Source organism: Anas acuta, chromosome 31 (assembly GCF_963932015.1).
Source record: "Anas acuta chromosome 31, bAnaAcu1.1, whole genome shotgun sequence".
Lineage (NCBI taxonomy): Eukaryota > Metazoa > Chordata > Aves > Anseriformes > Anatidae > Anas > Anas acuta.
In genome coordinates this window covers 312,566-328,880 of record NC_089009.1, presented here as the reverse complement: position 1 = coordinate 328,880, position 16,315 = coordinate 312,566, and the positions used below count along the sequence as shown (strand labels likewise).

General features: G+C 54.5%; 3 protein-coding genes across 3 annotated transcripts in view; 2 read left to right on the top strand and 1 right to left on the bottom strand.

Annotated features, from left to right (window-relative positions):
- The window catches only part of LOC137846219 (butyrophilin subfamily 1 member A1-like), a 54,624-nt gene that overhangs the window by 32,749 nt on the left and 5,560 nt on the right, over positions 1–16,315 (top strand). The gene's annotated exons all lie outside the window — the stretch shown is intronic.
- On the bottom strand, positions 200–947 carry LOC137846155 (HLA class II histocompatibility antigen, DM beta chain-like). Its single transcript, XM_068663858.1, has 4 exons — positions 608–947; positions 406–525; positions 294–329; positions 200–210 (listed from the first exon to the last, which is right to left on the bottom strand). The coding sequence occupies exons 1-4, from the start codon at positions 945–947 to the stop codon at positions 200–202; spliced, it is 507 nt and encodes a 168-aa protein (XP_068519959.1).
- LOC137846208 (butyrophilin subfamily 3 member A2-like) overlaps positions 9,423–16,315 on the top strand; it is a 42,688-nt gene continuing 35,795 nt past the window's right edge. Inside the window, exons 1-2 of the mRNA XM_068663996.1 lie at positions 9,423–9,594; positions 10,466–10,813. Of these exons, the coding sequence (XP_068520097.1) occupies positions 9,495–9,594; positions 10,466–10,813 (448 nt within the window). The 5' untranslated portion in view covers positions 9,423–9,494. The remainder of the gene's footprint in view (positions 9,595–10,465; positions 10,814–16,315) is intronic.

Sequence of the window (16,315 nt, the reverse complement as noted above, 5' to 3'; positions counted from 1 at the left end):
ACACTTGGCCCTTTGGGGTCCCATGCCATGTCCCCCACACAAAAATTTCCTCTTGGTGTGACACCGTAGGAGTGTGTGAATCTCTGTCCTGTCCCCAGAACACTGCAGAGACACCAGCGGGGCTTGTGGAGCATCTTTATTGTCTGAGATGGAGTCAACCGGGAGCCGCCGGTGCCAGGAGGTGTCTGTCTGGGGGTCCTCAGATGCTGCCTGGGGAAGGGGGGAACACATAGGGTGAGAGATGGGGTGATTCGCCCCCTCGCCGATGGGAACAGGGATGGGGACACCGTTACCTGCAGGGTAGTTGTCTCCAGGGAGGGGAGTGTAACCTGCAGGGGGGAGAAGAGGAGTCAGCAGAGTCCTCGTTGCCCTTGTCCACGGCCCTGTATCTTCCCAGCCACTCACCCGGGGCGGGAGGCCTGACCCTGAAGCGGTAGACGCCGGCGAGAAATAAGCCAAGTCCCAGCACCATCAGCACGGTGGCCACCGCCACCAGTATGGTCACCTCCAGCATCAGTCTGGGACCTGCGGGGACACAGCTGGGTGAGTGGCAGGAAGGAGCCAAGACCGCTGGCATCCGGCTGCAGTCCTGCGCCTCTCCACTCCCTCCAGTCCTCCAGGAGAGGCTCCTGCAGGCTGACATGCTGCACTGAGCACGTGTAGGTGTCGCCTGCCATCGGGGCCACCACCAGGGACACCTGTGTCTGGTAGCTCCAGTCGCCGTTGGGGGTGGCGGAGATGGGGTTATAGTCATCGGGCTCCACAATGTCCCCATTGTGGAGCCAGATGACGGTCACCTCGGGGGGGTAGAAGCCCCAGATGTGACAGCTGAGGCGGACGGGCACACGGGTATTCCCCGTCTCCGTGAGGATGATTTGGACGTGGGGCTGCACTGGAGCAGGGATGGGGATGGGGTCAGTGGTGGGCGAGCCCCTTTTCCCTGCCATGTGCAACGTCCCCATGCAATGTTCTGTGCAACGCTCCCTTGCAATGCTCCCGTGCAAAGCTCCACGCAACTTCCCCATGCCACTTCCCCATGCAACGCTCCCTTGCAAAGCTCTAGGCATTGTCCATTGTGATGTCATGTGCGACATCCCAATGCGATGCCCTGTGCAACGCCCCTGTGCCACACCCTGCAAGAGGCATTGCTCTGTGCAACATCCCCTTGCAAAGGGCAATGCAATGCGCTGTACAGTGCTCCGTGCAACATCCTTCTGCAACTTCATCACGCAGTGTGCTCCACAACACCCCCATGCAATGCCTGGTGCAACATCTCCTTGCAACATGCTCTACAACACCGCTAGGTAATGTCCCCATACACTGCCCAGTGCAAAATCTTGCTGAGGTGATCAGCTCCAGGGCAGACTCTTTCTGAAGCAGAGCAGGGGATCCCACAGGTAGGGCTATTTTTTTCCGGCATCAAGCCCACTTGAAGGAGCCACCAGGACCCAGCAGCCCTCGCAAGGGAAGCTAACAAGGCGTAGGCAGAGCCAGCAGGGCCCCCTCCGCAGCCATTCAAAAGCAGCCCCCGGGGAGCGGAACAACCAGGAACACGGCAACCCGGGTGAGTAATCAGGACATGGCACATCAGAAGGGAGTGGCAGGCAGTTCACGCAGGCAGGGTGAACAGGGAGGGCAGAGCGTTCCTCCCCGCCCATAAGAATAACTCCTCTAACGGCAGTCTACCGCTAGCTAGGCTGCAATGGTCTCCACCAGGCACAGTGCTCTGTCTAGCAAGTCTGTACACACCCAGACTGACTGCCCACTCAAAAATGCACCAGTTCAGGTCTCTGGGTGCAGGGAGCATCTGAGCCTCTTGCTGCCATCTGTAGGAGGCACTGTGTGAGTGTGAGGTGTGAGCAGGTGGGTCCTGCGAGGTGTGAGCAGGTGTGAGCAGGTGACCTGCTCTGCCTGGTGACAGAGCTCAAGTAGGAGGTTGCAGTGGTTGAGGGCTATCAGGGAGTGTGAGTGGGAGATAGAGTGGTGGGGCAACTCCCTGCGGGGCCTGAAGGAGAGGTACCGGGGTGAGACACCCCAAATGGGGCAGGACTCCCTCCCCTGTCACTGTTGGGCAGAGGGAGGGGACCTAGGAGTTGAGGAGGAATGGAGACAGGTCCCTGCTCGACATCGCAGGCGATGCCACCCCTTGCCTGCCCACCTTCCACAACAGGTTTGAGGCCCTGGAGCTTGAGGGACTGGAAGCTGAGGAAGAGGTAGAAAGTCCAGCCAGGATGATGCCTAGGGTGAGGAAGTCAACTCCATGCCTCAAGACTACTTCCACCAAGACAGAAAGAAGGGAGATTGTTGTAGGCGACTCCCTTCTCAGGGGAACAAAGGACCCGAATTGTTGGCCTGACCCTACCCATAGGGAAGTCTGCTGCCTCCCTGGGGCCAGGGTCAGGGACATTCCAGAAAGCTTCACAACCTGGTTTGCCCCTCTGACTACTATCCTCTTTTGATAGTCCAGGCTGGCAGTGATGACATTGAAGAGAGAAGCCTGAAGGCTCTCAAGCGCGACGTTAGGGGACTGGGGTGGTTAGTGGATGGAGCAGGAGTACAGGTGGAGCAGATCTCCACACTGCAGCCCATAGAGAAGCCCCCAGTGAAGCAGGTGGTTGTGGCCTGGAGGAGGCTGCGGCCCATGGAGAGCCCCCGCAGGAGGAGGCCCCAGGCTGGAGCCACAGCCCGTGGAGAGGAGCCCACACAGGAGATGGGAGTCTGGGGGAGCTGTCATGCGTGGACAACCCAGACTGGAACAGTTTGCTCCTGACAGATGTGCCCTATACTACAGACCCATACAGGAGCAGTTATTAGAGAGCTGCTGCCTGTGGGAAGGACATGTAGGATCAGTTTGGGAAGGACGGCATCTCATGGGAGGAGTTGTGCACTCTGTTGAGGGTGGAAAGCCCTTGTAGGGAGATCTGGACAGACTGGAGAGCTGGGCAATAACCAACTGCATGAAATTTAACAAAGGCAAGTGCCAGGTCCTGCACCTGGGATGGGGCAACTCTGGTGTAGTGGGTTTACGTGGCAAGGTTTTAGCAGCAGGGGTCATAGGGGTGGTTTCTGTGAGAAGGATCTAGAAGCTGCCCCATGTTTGGGAAGGGCCCCATTGTTGACCTGAGCTGAGCCAATAAGCGATGTTGTTTTGCGCCTCTGTGAGAGCATATTTAAGACAGGGAAAAAAACGCTGCGCCACACAGCAGCTGGGAGAGAGAGAGCAGTGAGGAACGGCCTTGCAGGTCAGTGTAGAAGGAGGGGGAGAGGTGCTTCAGGTGCCGGAGCAGAAGTACCCGGTGGCCTGTGGTGAGGACCATGGTGAAGCAGGCTGTCTCCCTGCAGCCCTTGGAGTACCACAGTCGAACAGGTTTCCACGCTGCAGCCCGTGGAGGAGACCACAGTGGAGCAGGTGGACCTGCACCAACAGAGGCTGCCGTCTGTGGAAGACCCCTGCTGGAGCAGATTCCTGGCTGGACCTGTAGCCCGTGGAGAGGAGACCATGCACGAGCAGGTGACCTGGCAGGAGCTGCTGCCCGTGGGGGAGCCAGGTTGGAGCAGTTTTCTCCCGAGGGATGGACCCCGTGGTACGGACCCATATCTGGAGCAGCTCCGGAAGAGCTGCTGCCTGTGGGAAGCCCACGCTGGATCCGTTCATCAAGGACTGTATCCCGTGGGTGGGACCCCACAGCACAGGGGACGAGAGTGACTGAGAAGGAGCAGCAGAGACTGACCATAACCCCCATTCCCCCGTTTCCCTGCGCTGCTTGAGGGGAGGAGGTGGAAGAGGGTGCATGGGGGGGGGGGAGGGAAGATGCATTTGGTTTCTTTCCTTTGTTTCTCACTTCTCTAGCTTGTTAGTAATATGCAAGAAATCTTATTCTCTCCTTATTCTGAGTCTGTTTTGCCCGTTACAATAATTACTGCATGATTTTCTCATCCTTATCTCAACCTTTGAGCCCTTTTCACATATTTTCTCCCCATTGCTCTTTGAGGAGGGGGAGTGAGAGAGCGGCTGTGGTGGAGCTCGGCTGCCCACTCAAGCGGAACCACGACACCTGGCTATACGTGCAGACTGGGGGATGAGACACTGGAGAGCAGCCCTGCAGAGAGAGATCTGGGGGTTGTGGCTGACAGCAAGCTGAACATGAGCCAGCACTGTGCCCTAGCAGCCAGGAGGGCCAACTGTATCCTGGGGTGCAATGAGCACGGCATTGATAGTCAGTCGAGGGAGGTCGAGTTGAGGTCCCACACTACTCTGCACTCTGCGGCCTCACCTCGAGGACTCTGTGCAGTTCTGGCCAACACACTACAAGAAGGACGTGAAACTATTGGAGAGTGTCCAGAGAAGGGCCACAGAGATGGTGAAGGGCCTAGAGTGGAAGATGTATGGCTTCAGCCAGTTCTCTTAGTATTCTGGGATGAATCCCATCAGGCCCTATAGTCTTGTATGCATTCATCTGGAGCAGAAAATCCCACACAAACTCGGAGTTGTTGAGATTTTATCTTTCCTGCAGTCACTGTCCTCCAGCTCAGGGCACCTGGAGTCCCACAGCCCAGCATGTGTTGAATGCAAAGAAAGCAATAAAGATATCTGTGAAGTCGATGACCCTGTCTGACCATCCCCATCAAGTAACAGACCAATGCTTTCTCTCATCCTACTTTTGCTGTTAAGAGAGTTAAATAATAATAATAATAATAATAATAATAATAATAATAATAATTATAATTATAATTATAATAATAATTATAATAAAAATAAAAAAAATCTTGCCCCTCACAATACTATCCAGCTTCAACTCAAATTGAGCTTTGACTTTATGAATTTTCACCCTACAAAGGCAAACAGTACCTCTGTAGTCCTTCCATATTGACTGACTTCCCTTCCAGGAAACATGAGCTTTCCTTATCCACCTAAGATCTTGAAGAAGGTCCCTGCCCATCTGAGCCAACCTTCTGCCACAGTTGCTTTACTGGAGCCGGGAGCGGCACTGGCACTTTACCTTCAGCACCCTGGGCAAAGGGTGGCAGCTCTAGGCTCGGCATCCAGCTGTGCCCCATTTCCTGCAGCCTCCAGTCCTGCTCAGCTCTTCACTGATACCTCCCCCCATGTCCCGTTCCTTATGTTTGATTCCTCCTTGGATGGGTGGAGATGAATGAGCTCAGACAGTGCCTTTCCCTGGAGGTCTGGAAAGGACCCTCCTGGGGACATGCCCCTGGTACTTGGTAAAGGCAGTGGACTGGGCACCCAGCTGCAATGGGATGGTGGTGCCAGCCCTGAAGAGCTCCCCAGACATTGCCCTAGGGGCAGAGCTGCTCCAGAAGGGTTATTGCAAGCAGGAACTGGGCAAAGGTTGGGAAAGTTGGGCGGAGCCCTGTGCTTCCTGCAGCTCTGCTGGGTGCTGTGAGGGACATCTATCTTAATGGGGCTGCCTTCAAGAAGAACCCCTGGGGGGCTGTCTGCCCCCCTGGAGACCTCTCTCTCAGATGGGGCTCCCCTGGGGCTGTGGCCACCCCAGTCTCACCAACCATGCCAGTGATCTCCTAACTTCCCTTGTCACTCTGCTCCTCCTCCGCCTGGGCTCAGGTAGGATCCTGCGGGGCTGCTGGGGGCTCTCCCCCCTGGGCCTTGCAAACAGGGTGCCATAAGGCAGGGAGTAGCCGTGGGACATGGGGGACCCTAGCCCATAGCTCGCCCGTGCTGAGTTTCACTTTGAATTTTGTGCTTTCGCACAATACGGGCGCTGCCTTGCCTGCCCTTTCTGTGTCTCCTTCACCTGCCCGAATGCTACAGAGAGGGCTCCCACTCACAGCACACCTCCTTCTCCTGCACACCCTCCCTCTCCCTCTCCTGTTTCCAGGGTGGTTTTCCATGAGGCACAGGGGATACAGCACACACCAACTCACGCACCAACTCATGTGCTTCGTCACTCACTGCCCCTAAATTTACAATGGCAATATCTCACCGCCTCTCTGTGCCCTTCTCCATTGCCCAGCTCAGCTCAGAGTGGTGGGTCCAGGCCACTCTCCCGTTGTCACCATGGGGCAGGATGTCGTGCTGCCCTGCCACTTGTCCCCTCAATGGGATGCTCGTAGCTGGAGATCAGGTGGATCATGGATGAGTTCTCTGAGACAGTGCACCACTACCACAATGGAGAGGACCTGTACGGGGAGCATATGGAGGCATATGACGGGAGGACAGAGTTGGTCAGAGATGGTCTCTCTGCTGGAAGCCTGGACTTGCGAATCATGGGGCTGAGACCCTCTGATGATGGCCAGTACGTCTGCACTGTGGGAGGTGCTCATGCTTATAAGGAAGTCATTGTGGAGCTGGAGGTGTCAGGTTAGTGGCTGGGGTGATGCTGCCAGGGCAGAGTTTACATGCCCTTTGAATGTTTCAGCTGTTTCACAGCATGGAGCATGCCCATGGATGTGGGGGTAATATCTGGGGAGAGAACTCCCTGGATAGTTCTGTCAGTTTTCACTGGTGTCGTTGAAGACAATAATCATAATATTGTGAGGGCACTGGGCACAGGCTGCTGAGCAGCACCTTCAGCTGTGTCAGCAATGGGACCAAACAGCACACAGGGAGAATCGCATAGTCCTCTGAGCCGCCAGGCATCTGCTTTACTTTTGCTTTCTGTTCTGGGGGAGACCTGAGACTTTGTCAGGAAGTCTTGGGGCTTCTTGACCCAGCATGGATTAGTACAGAGAATCAGCCTGGAGGTGCTGCAGCTCAGCACCTGCGTTTTCTACATGGTTAGGGGACACTGGCTTTGTGCAGCCCTGCTCTCTGGGTCCAGCACCAGCCGGGATGGTTTTGGGTGAGGGTGGGTCCGTGGAGTGCCCAGTCCCAGAGCCCTTTGGACCGTGTGAGGAATGTGTTAACAATTCCAATTTGTGTCCATAAATTCATGTCCATAAAGAACAATTCTGTTTGAATCCTGTCTGCCTCTGGGCCCTGCACTGGCAATTTAATTCTTGAACCACAGATGCAGTGTGTCCCAGTCTCCCCCTCATTCCAGTCAATTTATCACGTCTTCAGAAAACACTCCTTAAATTTATGAATCTGTTTGCTTTTGTTATCCCTGACTTCTAGTTCTAACAGTTACAGTGTTTTTTTTTTTTCCTGTCTTCTTCGAGATTGATTTAACACTGCTAGAGATGTTATGTAGATGACTGTAAATAGCTGGGAAAAAATGTTTTAATTGCTCGTGAGTCGTCAACCTGTTTGGGAGTTTTGGAACAACTGATAATAACTGGTGACTGCTGGTGACTGTTATGAGATCCTTGGTATCTGGCCAGGGGGGCCAAGAGATTAAGAGGAAGAAAAAAGAAGCTGAAGGACGGTTGGGAGACAAGACCTGTGGAGAGTTTACAGAGAGTGTTCCATAAACTTGGAATAGTGCCGAGTAAGTACAAAGGGTGAGAGGAAGACTACGAGCCTTCAGCATGAAAGACCCCTAGAGACCCCCAGAGGAGACTGATGCGCATGCTCCAGTAGGAGGAACTGGACCCCGGAAGCTAATTATAATAATCTATTTTTTTTAGAAGTAGTAATGAATATGTATTAGTCTAGGTGCATAAAAATCAGCTGCTTGATGTAACTGGTGTGCGTCCTGGTGGAGCGGAGACTCCCGGTGCACCCAGCGCTGTTTGCTTACCTCTATTCCTTTATATTCTTTTAATAAATCCTATTTTTTTATCTAATCCTAATTTGAATCCTGAGCCATTTATAACAGACCGTGACTGGTCTGGGCTGTGTCTGGCATGGCAGCAGATGGGATCTTTGCCTTGGAGCTGAATCCCTCCCCGTGTCAGTCCCCAGGGACATTTTTGTTGACCTTCCTCGAAACTGGGGCAATGTTTGACAACTTATATTTCAAGACCAAAGACCCCTGAGATAGAATTTCGAAAGGTCTCAAGATGACTTTATGCAGCTCTGCATTGTCCCAGTTTGATTCCTCCTTAGATGGGTGGAGATGAATGAGCCTAGAGAGAGGCTTTCCCTGGAGGTCTGGTGAGGCCCCTGCTAGGGACAAGCCCTTCGTGCTTGCTGAAGGCAGTGGACTGGGCATCCAGCTGCGATGGGATGGTGGTGCTGACGCGCAGAAAAGACTCTGCAACCATAGGGTCGTAAAGTAGGTATACTTTATTGCATTGCACTGGGCACACTGGGAATAGATTCCCTCAAAAAGTGCACCGTTACGTATTACGTGAGCTCTAATACATATTCATTATTTTCCCCTGTCCTGGTTTCAGTTAGGCTAGAGTTAATTCTCCTCCTAGTAGCTGATATGGCGCTATGTTTTGGCTTAGGATGAGAAGAGTGCTGATAACATGCTGATGTTTTAATTGTTGCAGAGCAATGCTTACACCAAGCCAAGGCCATTTCAGCTTCTCGCTCTGTCCTGCCAGAGAACAGGCTAGGGGTGCAGCAGGTGCTGGGAGGGGACAGACCCAGGACAGCTGTCCCCAATTGGCAAAAGGGGTAATCCATACCATCTGACGTCATGCTAAACAATATATAGGGGTGGCTAGCCGGCGTGGGGATGCCGGCTGCTTGGTGATAGGCTGGACATCGGTCAGTGGATGGTGAGCAACTGCATTGTGCATCACTTGTTTCGTACACCCTGTTAGTAGTAGTACTCATATTATTATTGTTGTTGTTGTTACTATTTTCCTGTCTTAATAAACTGCCTTTATCTCAGTCCACAGGACTCACTTCACGGTTCTCTCCATGATCCCAAAGAAGGAGGGTGGAGAGTGAGTGAACGGCTGTGTGGTGTTTAGCTGCCGAATGGGTTAAACCACAACATCTCGGAAAAGGCGGACCTCTTCCAAGTGCTCGTTTCCATACTCCTCTCCCTTAGCTCCTCCACGTTGCGTCTGTGCAATGTAGCCTAGTGGTCGTGGGCAGGGGTCTTTCAGAATGAAGTCAAAGAGGAAGAGGAGGTCAAACTTTTTACCTTTCTGGACTTTGACCTTCTGTTGGACAGTACCGAGGAGTTTTTTGCTTATCTTTCCCTTGCTTCCTGCCAACAAGTTGTTCATCCTTCCCTAACGACTTGTTTGTCCTTCCCTCATCTGTTGCCCTTGAGCTATATCTTCCTCTTTACATCTGTTTCACATAAGGTTCTCATCTCCATCCCCAACAATTAGGATATTTTTTAGGTTCTCATCTACATCCCCAATAATCAGGACATTTCACCATATATGCAGCTAAATAATAATTCTGATTAGTTTTAGCATCTTCCACATCTCAGTGCCAGGCATGCAGAATTCCCCAGACTCTTGTCCCCACTGCTCCAGAGCCAGAGCTCCTCCTAGATGATTATTGAAACCAGGATGCAGGAAAAGGCTTGGGAAGTTGGGCGTAGCCCTGTGTTTCCTGCAGCATGGGTGGGTGCTGTGAGGGACCTCTCTCTTTTGATGGGGCTCCCTTGGAGAAGAAGACCTGTGGTCACCGTCTGCCCCTTGGGGGACCTCCCTCTCAGATGGGCCTCCCCTGGGGCTGTGGCTGCCCCAGTCTCAATGGCCATGCCAGGTGCTTCCTGTCTTTCCTCATCACTCTGCTCCTCCTCCGCCTGGGCTCAGGTAGGATCCTGCGGAGCTGCTGAGGCCTCTCCCCCCCGTGCATGCAGACGTGCTACTCCAGGACAGGGGAGCGGCTGTGGGAAAGGGGGGACCAGAGCCCACAGCTCGGTCCCTGCTGGGTTTCACTTTCTCTTTGGTTCTTTCACACAATACGGGCGCTGCCTTGCCTGCCCTTTCTGGCTCTTCTTCACCTGCCTAAATGCTGCAGAGAGGGCTCCCAATCCCAGCACACCTCCTTCTCCTGCACACCCTCCCTCTACCTCTCCTGTTTCCCGGGTGGTTTCCCATGGGACACCGGGGACGCAGCATGCACCCTCACGCCATTTGACACTCCTTGCCCCTAAATTTACAATGGCAAAATCTTACCTCCTCTCTGTGCCCTTCTCCATTGCCCTGTGTGAGAAACATCTCAAATAATTTTCTTCATACTGGATCTTCTCTGAAGCTATTTTATTCACAATTGCAACGCTTCTGTCAAACAGGACAACGTTTTAGTAAACAGATCCTAACCTTTTATTCATTATTACCCGATGCCTGATCACCTCCCCTGTTTCCTCATTATCTGAGTACTACAGGTTCACAAGCTACTCGATGCTCCTCTACACCATATATGTACAATTTTTCTGTTTTTTTTTTCTTTTTTTTTCAACCCTTTAATTTCTCCTTTCTTACGTTTTGAGAACATGTGATCTTTGTTTTCGTGTTCTCGCAATGCTCATCCTGTTTTCCTCAAGCTTCTACCTTATTTTGGAACAGTGAGGCCTTCTACAGTCCACTTATTCGCTTAGCATTTCTCCGCTTTCTCACTACACCTTAAACTACAGAAAAATAATTCTCTACTGCAAAAACACAACATTGTTTCTCACACCAGCCCAGGTCAGAGTGGTGGGACCAGGACACCCTATCACTGCCACCGTGGGGAAGGATGTCGTGCTGCCCTGCCACTTGTCCCCTCAACGCGATGCTCGCAGCTTGGAGGTCAGGTGGATCCGGGATGAGTTCTCTGAGACAGTGCACCACTACCACAATGGAGAGGACCTGTATGGGGAGCAGATGGGGACATATGCCGGGAGGACAGAGTTGCTCAGAGATGGTCTCTCTGCTGGAAGCCTGGACTTGCGAATCACGGGGCTGAGACCCTCTGATGATGGCCAGTATGTCTGCACTGTGAGAGATGCTCATGCTTATAAGGAAGTCATTGTGGAGCTGGAGGTGTCAGGTTAGTGGCTGGGGTGATGCTGCCAGGGCAGAGTTTACATGTCCTTTGAATGTTTCAGCTGTTTCACAGCATGGAGCATGCCCATGGATGTGGGGGTAATATTTGGGGAGAGAGCTCCCTGGATAGTTTTGTCACTTTTCACTGGTATCTTCGAAGAAAGTAATCATAATATTGTGAGGGCACTGGGCACAGGCTGCTGAGCACCACCTTCAGCTGTGTCAGCAATGGGACCAAACAACACACAGGGAGAATCGCAGAGTCCTCTGAGCAGCCGGGCGTCTGCTTTACTTTTGCTTTCTGTTCTGGGGGAGACCTGAGACGTTGTCAGAAGGTCTTCGGGCTACTTGAACCAGCACAGCATGGTGCAGAAACTTGGCCTGGAGGTGCTGCAGCTCAGCACCTCGGTTTTAAGGGCAATTTGGAGCCACTGGCTTTGTGCAGCCCTGCTCTCTGCATCTGGCACAAGCCAGGGTGTTTTTGGGCTGAGAGTGAATGCATGGAGTGCCAGGTCCCTGAGCGCCTGGGGACATGTCTGTGCTGGGCTGTGTCTGGGATAGGACCAGAAGGGGTCTTTACCTTGAAATGAATCCCTCCCCGAGTCAAGCACCAGCCACGCGCTCTTCCCCCAGCCACAGGCGCTGATCCCCACCTCTCCCTGGGGGGCTACGAGGCCGGAGGCGTCCGGGTGCTGTGTGGATCAGCCGGCTGGTACCCGCTGCCGCAGCTGCTGTGGAGGGATGCTCACGGGCAGCACCTGCCCTCGGTCTCCCAAACACATTCCCAGGACCAGGAGGGGCTCTTTGAAATCGAAGGTGCCGTCATTGTGACTGGGAGTGTGGAGGGGCCCTTGTCCTGTGTGGTCAGGAGCAGCCGCCTCCAGCAGGAGAGGAAATTTTCCCTGCACATTGCAGGTACAAATGGCACAGGGTGAGGTGTTCCTCACCCCTGCACTTGTCCTGACCCAGGAGAAGTCTGGGTCTTGCTCTTCCATCCATGGACATGTAAACACATCCCCATTCCTGGTGCCTTTTCTCAGCTCCCTTCTTCCACAATGCCCAGCCCTGGATGGTGGCTCTGGCTCTGGTCCTCGTGCTTTTCGCTGTGTCCATTGGCCTCGGTGTTTATCTCTTTCGAAAGCAAGGTAAGCTGGCAGCGCAGGGATGCAGTGGAGGGAGGTGTTCTGCAGGGACCCCCCTGGGTGTGGAGCGGGGCTGAGCCCTGGCCCAGGGAAATGCGTAGGAGGAGGAAGGGAATGTTCTCCTGGGGGTGCCAAAGGCCTTCGGATCGTCTTGGGCCTCTGCCTTGGGCAATGAAGGCAGGGGAGAAGGCAAGGGGCCTTGGGTGGGAGGCCAGGGAGCATGGCTGCAGCGTGGGGCTGGTGGCAAGGCGCAGCCCCCCTGCACATGTTCCCACCCAGCAACCAAGCTGCTCTGCTCACCACCTGTTCCTCCGCCTTTGCTTTTCAGCGGCACAGAGGCGAGAGCTGGGTGAGTCCTTGCAGTCCCTGCCCCCAGCCCCTGGGGAAGTGGTGTCCGTGTGGGAGGGAGTTGGCCTGGTCTGGGTGGGCTCTGGGGGCTTGTGTGCTGGTGGCTCGGGGGTGCTGGAGGAGCAGCTGGAGCCTGGGGTGGGAGTGGGGAGTGCTGGGGCTGGGGCTGCCCTGGGCAAGGGACACGGCTGGGATGGCTGAAAGGAACGGGGATCAAGGTGGGGACGGGGAGCGAGCTGCGGGGCTGCCCTGCTCTGCACTGACGCTTCTGGGACAGGGACGTCCTCCACCCGTCCCCATTCACTTCCCCTTGTGTTTTGGTGGCACGGTGCAGAGAGCTGCACAAGTGTCTGTCCTTACTGCTATAAGTCTTGCAAAATGCTGGGCCTCTGTCCTTGTTAGTCTGGTCACTACAAGTCTGGGAGCAAGGTGGTCTGTGCACATGCTCACGAGCATAAATATTTGGGGTCTAGCCATGGAAGCAGCAATGGCTATAAAAAGTGAAAATCTCTCCACTCTGACAATTCATTCCTTTTGCTTTTCTATATCAGCCAAAAAGGATACAAAGCTGGGGAAGTCTCCTTCCCCAAAGAGAAGGCATTTGATGTCTTCCCACAAGCATACTCCCTTCTGACCACACATTGTTTTTTTCTTTCTTTTCCAGTGCAACAAGCTGCCGAGATAGGTGAGTATCCATCCATGAACTGAAAGAATTTGTGGTATAGACATGGGAAGAGAAGTTTTTTCCCTCTGATCATGTATTCGTTATGCTTTTCCAGAGGAAAAAGCTGCAAGACTGGGTGAGTCTTTCCCCCCCCACAACTGCAGGAGTTGGGGGGTCTTTGGTTTGTAGCAGTCATTGTTGAGAATCTGACTCCTCTCATCCATGCATTGCTTTTCTCTTTCATTTGCAGATGAACAAGCTGCAGAACTGGGTAAGTCTCACTCTCCAAACAGAAAGAATAAAAAAAGGCATCATAGTGAGAGGTATGGAATCAGAAACTGTGCCTTCTTCTCATATTTTCCTTTTCTCTTTCATTTGTAGAGAAACAAGCTGCAGAGCTGGGTAAGTCTCTCAGTGTTCAGACACAAGGTCAACACCAAGGCGATGCGCAGGGGAGGGTGGGCAGCTGGGACAGAGAAGCCCAGGGCTGGCCCCTCACCCTGCCCATACCCACTGGGCACCAGCCATGGGCTCTGACCAGCTCTCCCCTCTCCTTCCAGCATGGAGAAAGTTTCTGCTGCCTCAAAATCGAGGTAGGTGTGCATTGGGTTGCCCTCTGCTGTCCTTCTCCTGCCCTTGCTGGGGCATGTTCAGGAGCCAAGAGGTGCCCCATCTCCTGCCCCGTGGGGCAGCTCCTGGCCCCAAGATGGGGAAAGCCTGCCCAGGGCTGAGCTCTGCCCCTGATGGCCTGGCTCCTTCTGTCCCTGCAGTGAAGGTGACCCTGGATCCAGACACGGCTCATCCCATGCTTCTCCTGTCTCAGGACATTGGCAGTGTGAGATGCGAAAGTGAATGGCAACAGGTGCCTGACACACCAGAGAGATTTGACAAATGTGGCTGCGTGCTGGGCCGTGAGGAGTTCAGAGAGGGGAGGCACTGCTGGTTGGTGGAGGTGGAGGGAGAGCAGCTAAAATATTCACGGTGGGCTGTGGGGGTGGCCAGGGCTTCTGTGAAGAGGAAGGGGTGGATCAACAGGAGCCCTGAAGAAGGGATCTGGGCTGTGCAGTACTATGAGGGGCTGCTCATATCTCTCACATCTCCTCGCACTCCCTTGTCCCTGTCCCCAGTCCCCAGAAGGATCTGGGTCTGTCTGGACTGTACCCAGAGGCAAGTGTCTTTTATCAACGCTGACAATGTGGTCGAGATCTTCACTTTCACAGCAGCCTCCTTCAATGGCGAGAGCATCCGCCCCTGGTTCTGGCTGGAAACACGGCAAATTCAGCTATGCCTGAGGGACAGCACCCCCCAGACCACGTCCCCAGCCCTGGGGAGCTCCTGCCCTTCTCCAGACACTCCTGCATCACCTCTCCTTGGTCCTGTAGGAGCAGCACAGGAATGAGGGGCAGTTGGGCCAGGGGCTGTCCTGTGCTCCTCCCTGCTGCTGGAGGAGGGCTGGGATGCTGCAAGCAGGGGCCAGGCCCCTTGCAGCCCCTGGGCTCTGCCCTGCAGGTGGCTCCTGTGCTGGGGCACAAGCCCTGCTGGCACCCATGGGTCTCACCCTGCCTCTGAGCCCCAGCGGGCAGCACAGGGGCTGCAGCAGCTCTCCACGCTCCTCTCCCCTCTGCTTGCACTGCTTGCAGACCCCAGGGCAAGGGATGTGGTCACCGTGTGCTGCTGGCCATTGCAGGCCACCTTTGCCTCCTAGGTTGGGGTTGATCTTTGCTCTGTGCCTGTTGCTGAGCATGAGCAGCCTGTGGGGGCTCTTTGTTCCCTCCTCTGGAGTAGATGTATCCAAGGCCCAGCAGCAGCAGGACTGTGTCAAATAAAGTTTTGTACAGGAAGATGGAGTCTGGCAGTGCCATTTCCTGGGTGCTTTGTGTCCTGAGGCCTTGCTGCCTGGGAAGGCGTCTTGCAGCAGACCATCTCAACCGTGTCCTGGGGTGCATCAAGCACGGCATCGCTAGCAGGTCGAGGGAGGTGATTGTCCCGCTCTACTCTGCGCTGGTGCGGCCTCACCTCGAGTACTGTGTGCAGTTCTGGGCACCACAGTATAAAAAGGATATGAAAGTGTTGGAGAGTGTCCAGAGGAGGGCTACGAAGATGGTGAAAGGCCTGGAGGGGAAGACGTACGAGGAACGGCTGAGGGCACTGGGCCTGTTCAGCCTGGAGAAGAGGAGGCTGAGGGGAGACCTCATCACAGTCTACAACTTCCTCATAAGGGGGTGTCGAGAGGCAGGAGACCTTTTCTCCATTAACACCAGCGACAGGACCCGCGGGAACGGAGTTAAGCTGAGGCAGGGGAAGTTTAGGCTTGACATCAGGAAGGGGTTCTTCACAGAGAGAGTGGTTGCACACTGGAACAGGCTCCCCAGGGAAGTGGTCACTGCACCGAGCCTGACTGAATTTAAGAAGAGATTGGACTGTGCACTTAGTCACATGGTCTGAACTTGGGTAGACCTGTGCGGTGTCAAGAGTTGGACTTGATGATCCTTAAGGGTCCCTTCCAACTCAGGATATTCTGTGATTCTATGATTCTATGATCTCCTCACACGCTTTGCCCTGCAGAACTTTCGCCGTCCTCGTAGCCCTCCCTTGGAGGCTGTCACACAGTTTCACGCCCTTCATCTGCTGTAGTGCTCACAGCTGCACGCAGTGCTCCAGGCAAGGCCACAGCAAGCCTAGCAGAGCGGGATGATCCCGTCCCTCGGCCGGCCAGCAGGGCCATGCCTGAGGCACCCCAGGGCACACTTGGCTCTTTGGGGTCCCATGCCATGTCCCCCACACGACCGCTCCTCTTGATGCGACACTGTAGGAGTGTGTGAGCCTCTGCCCTGTCCCCAGAACACTCCAGAGACACCAGCAGGACTTGTGGAATATCTTTATTGTCAGCACTATGACATCGGGTCTGAGATGGGGCCAACCGGGAGCCACCGATGCCAGGAGGTGTCCGTCTGGGGGTCATCATATGCCGCCTGGCGAAGGGGGGGACACACAGGGAGAGAGATGGGGTGATTCACCCCCTCGCCGATGGGAACAGGGATGGGGACACCGTTACCTGCGGGGTAGTTGTCTCCAGGGAGGGGAGTGTAACCTGCGGGAGGGAGAAGAGGAGTGAGCAGAGTCCTTGACACCCTTGACCATGGCCCCGGCCCTCCCCGGCCACTCACCTGGGGCAGGAGGCCTGGCACTGAAGCGGTAGATGCCAGTGAGAAAGAAACCAAGTCCCAGCACCATCAGCACGGTGGCCACCGCCACCACTATCGTCACCTCCGGCATCAGTCCGGGACCTGTGGGGACACGGCCGGGTGAGTGGCAGGAAGGAGCCAAGGCCGCTGGTCTCCGAGTGCGGTCC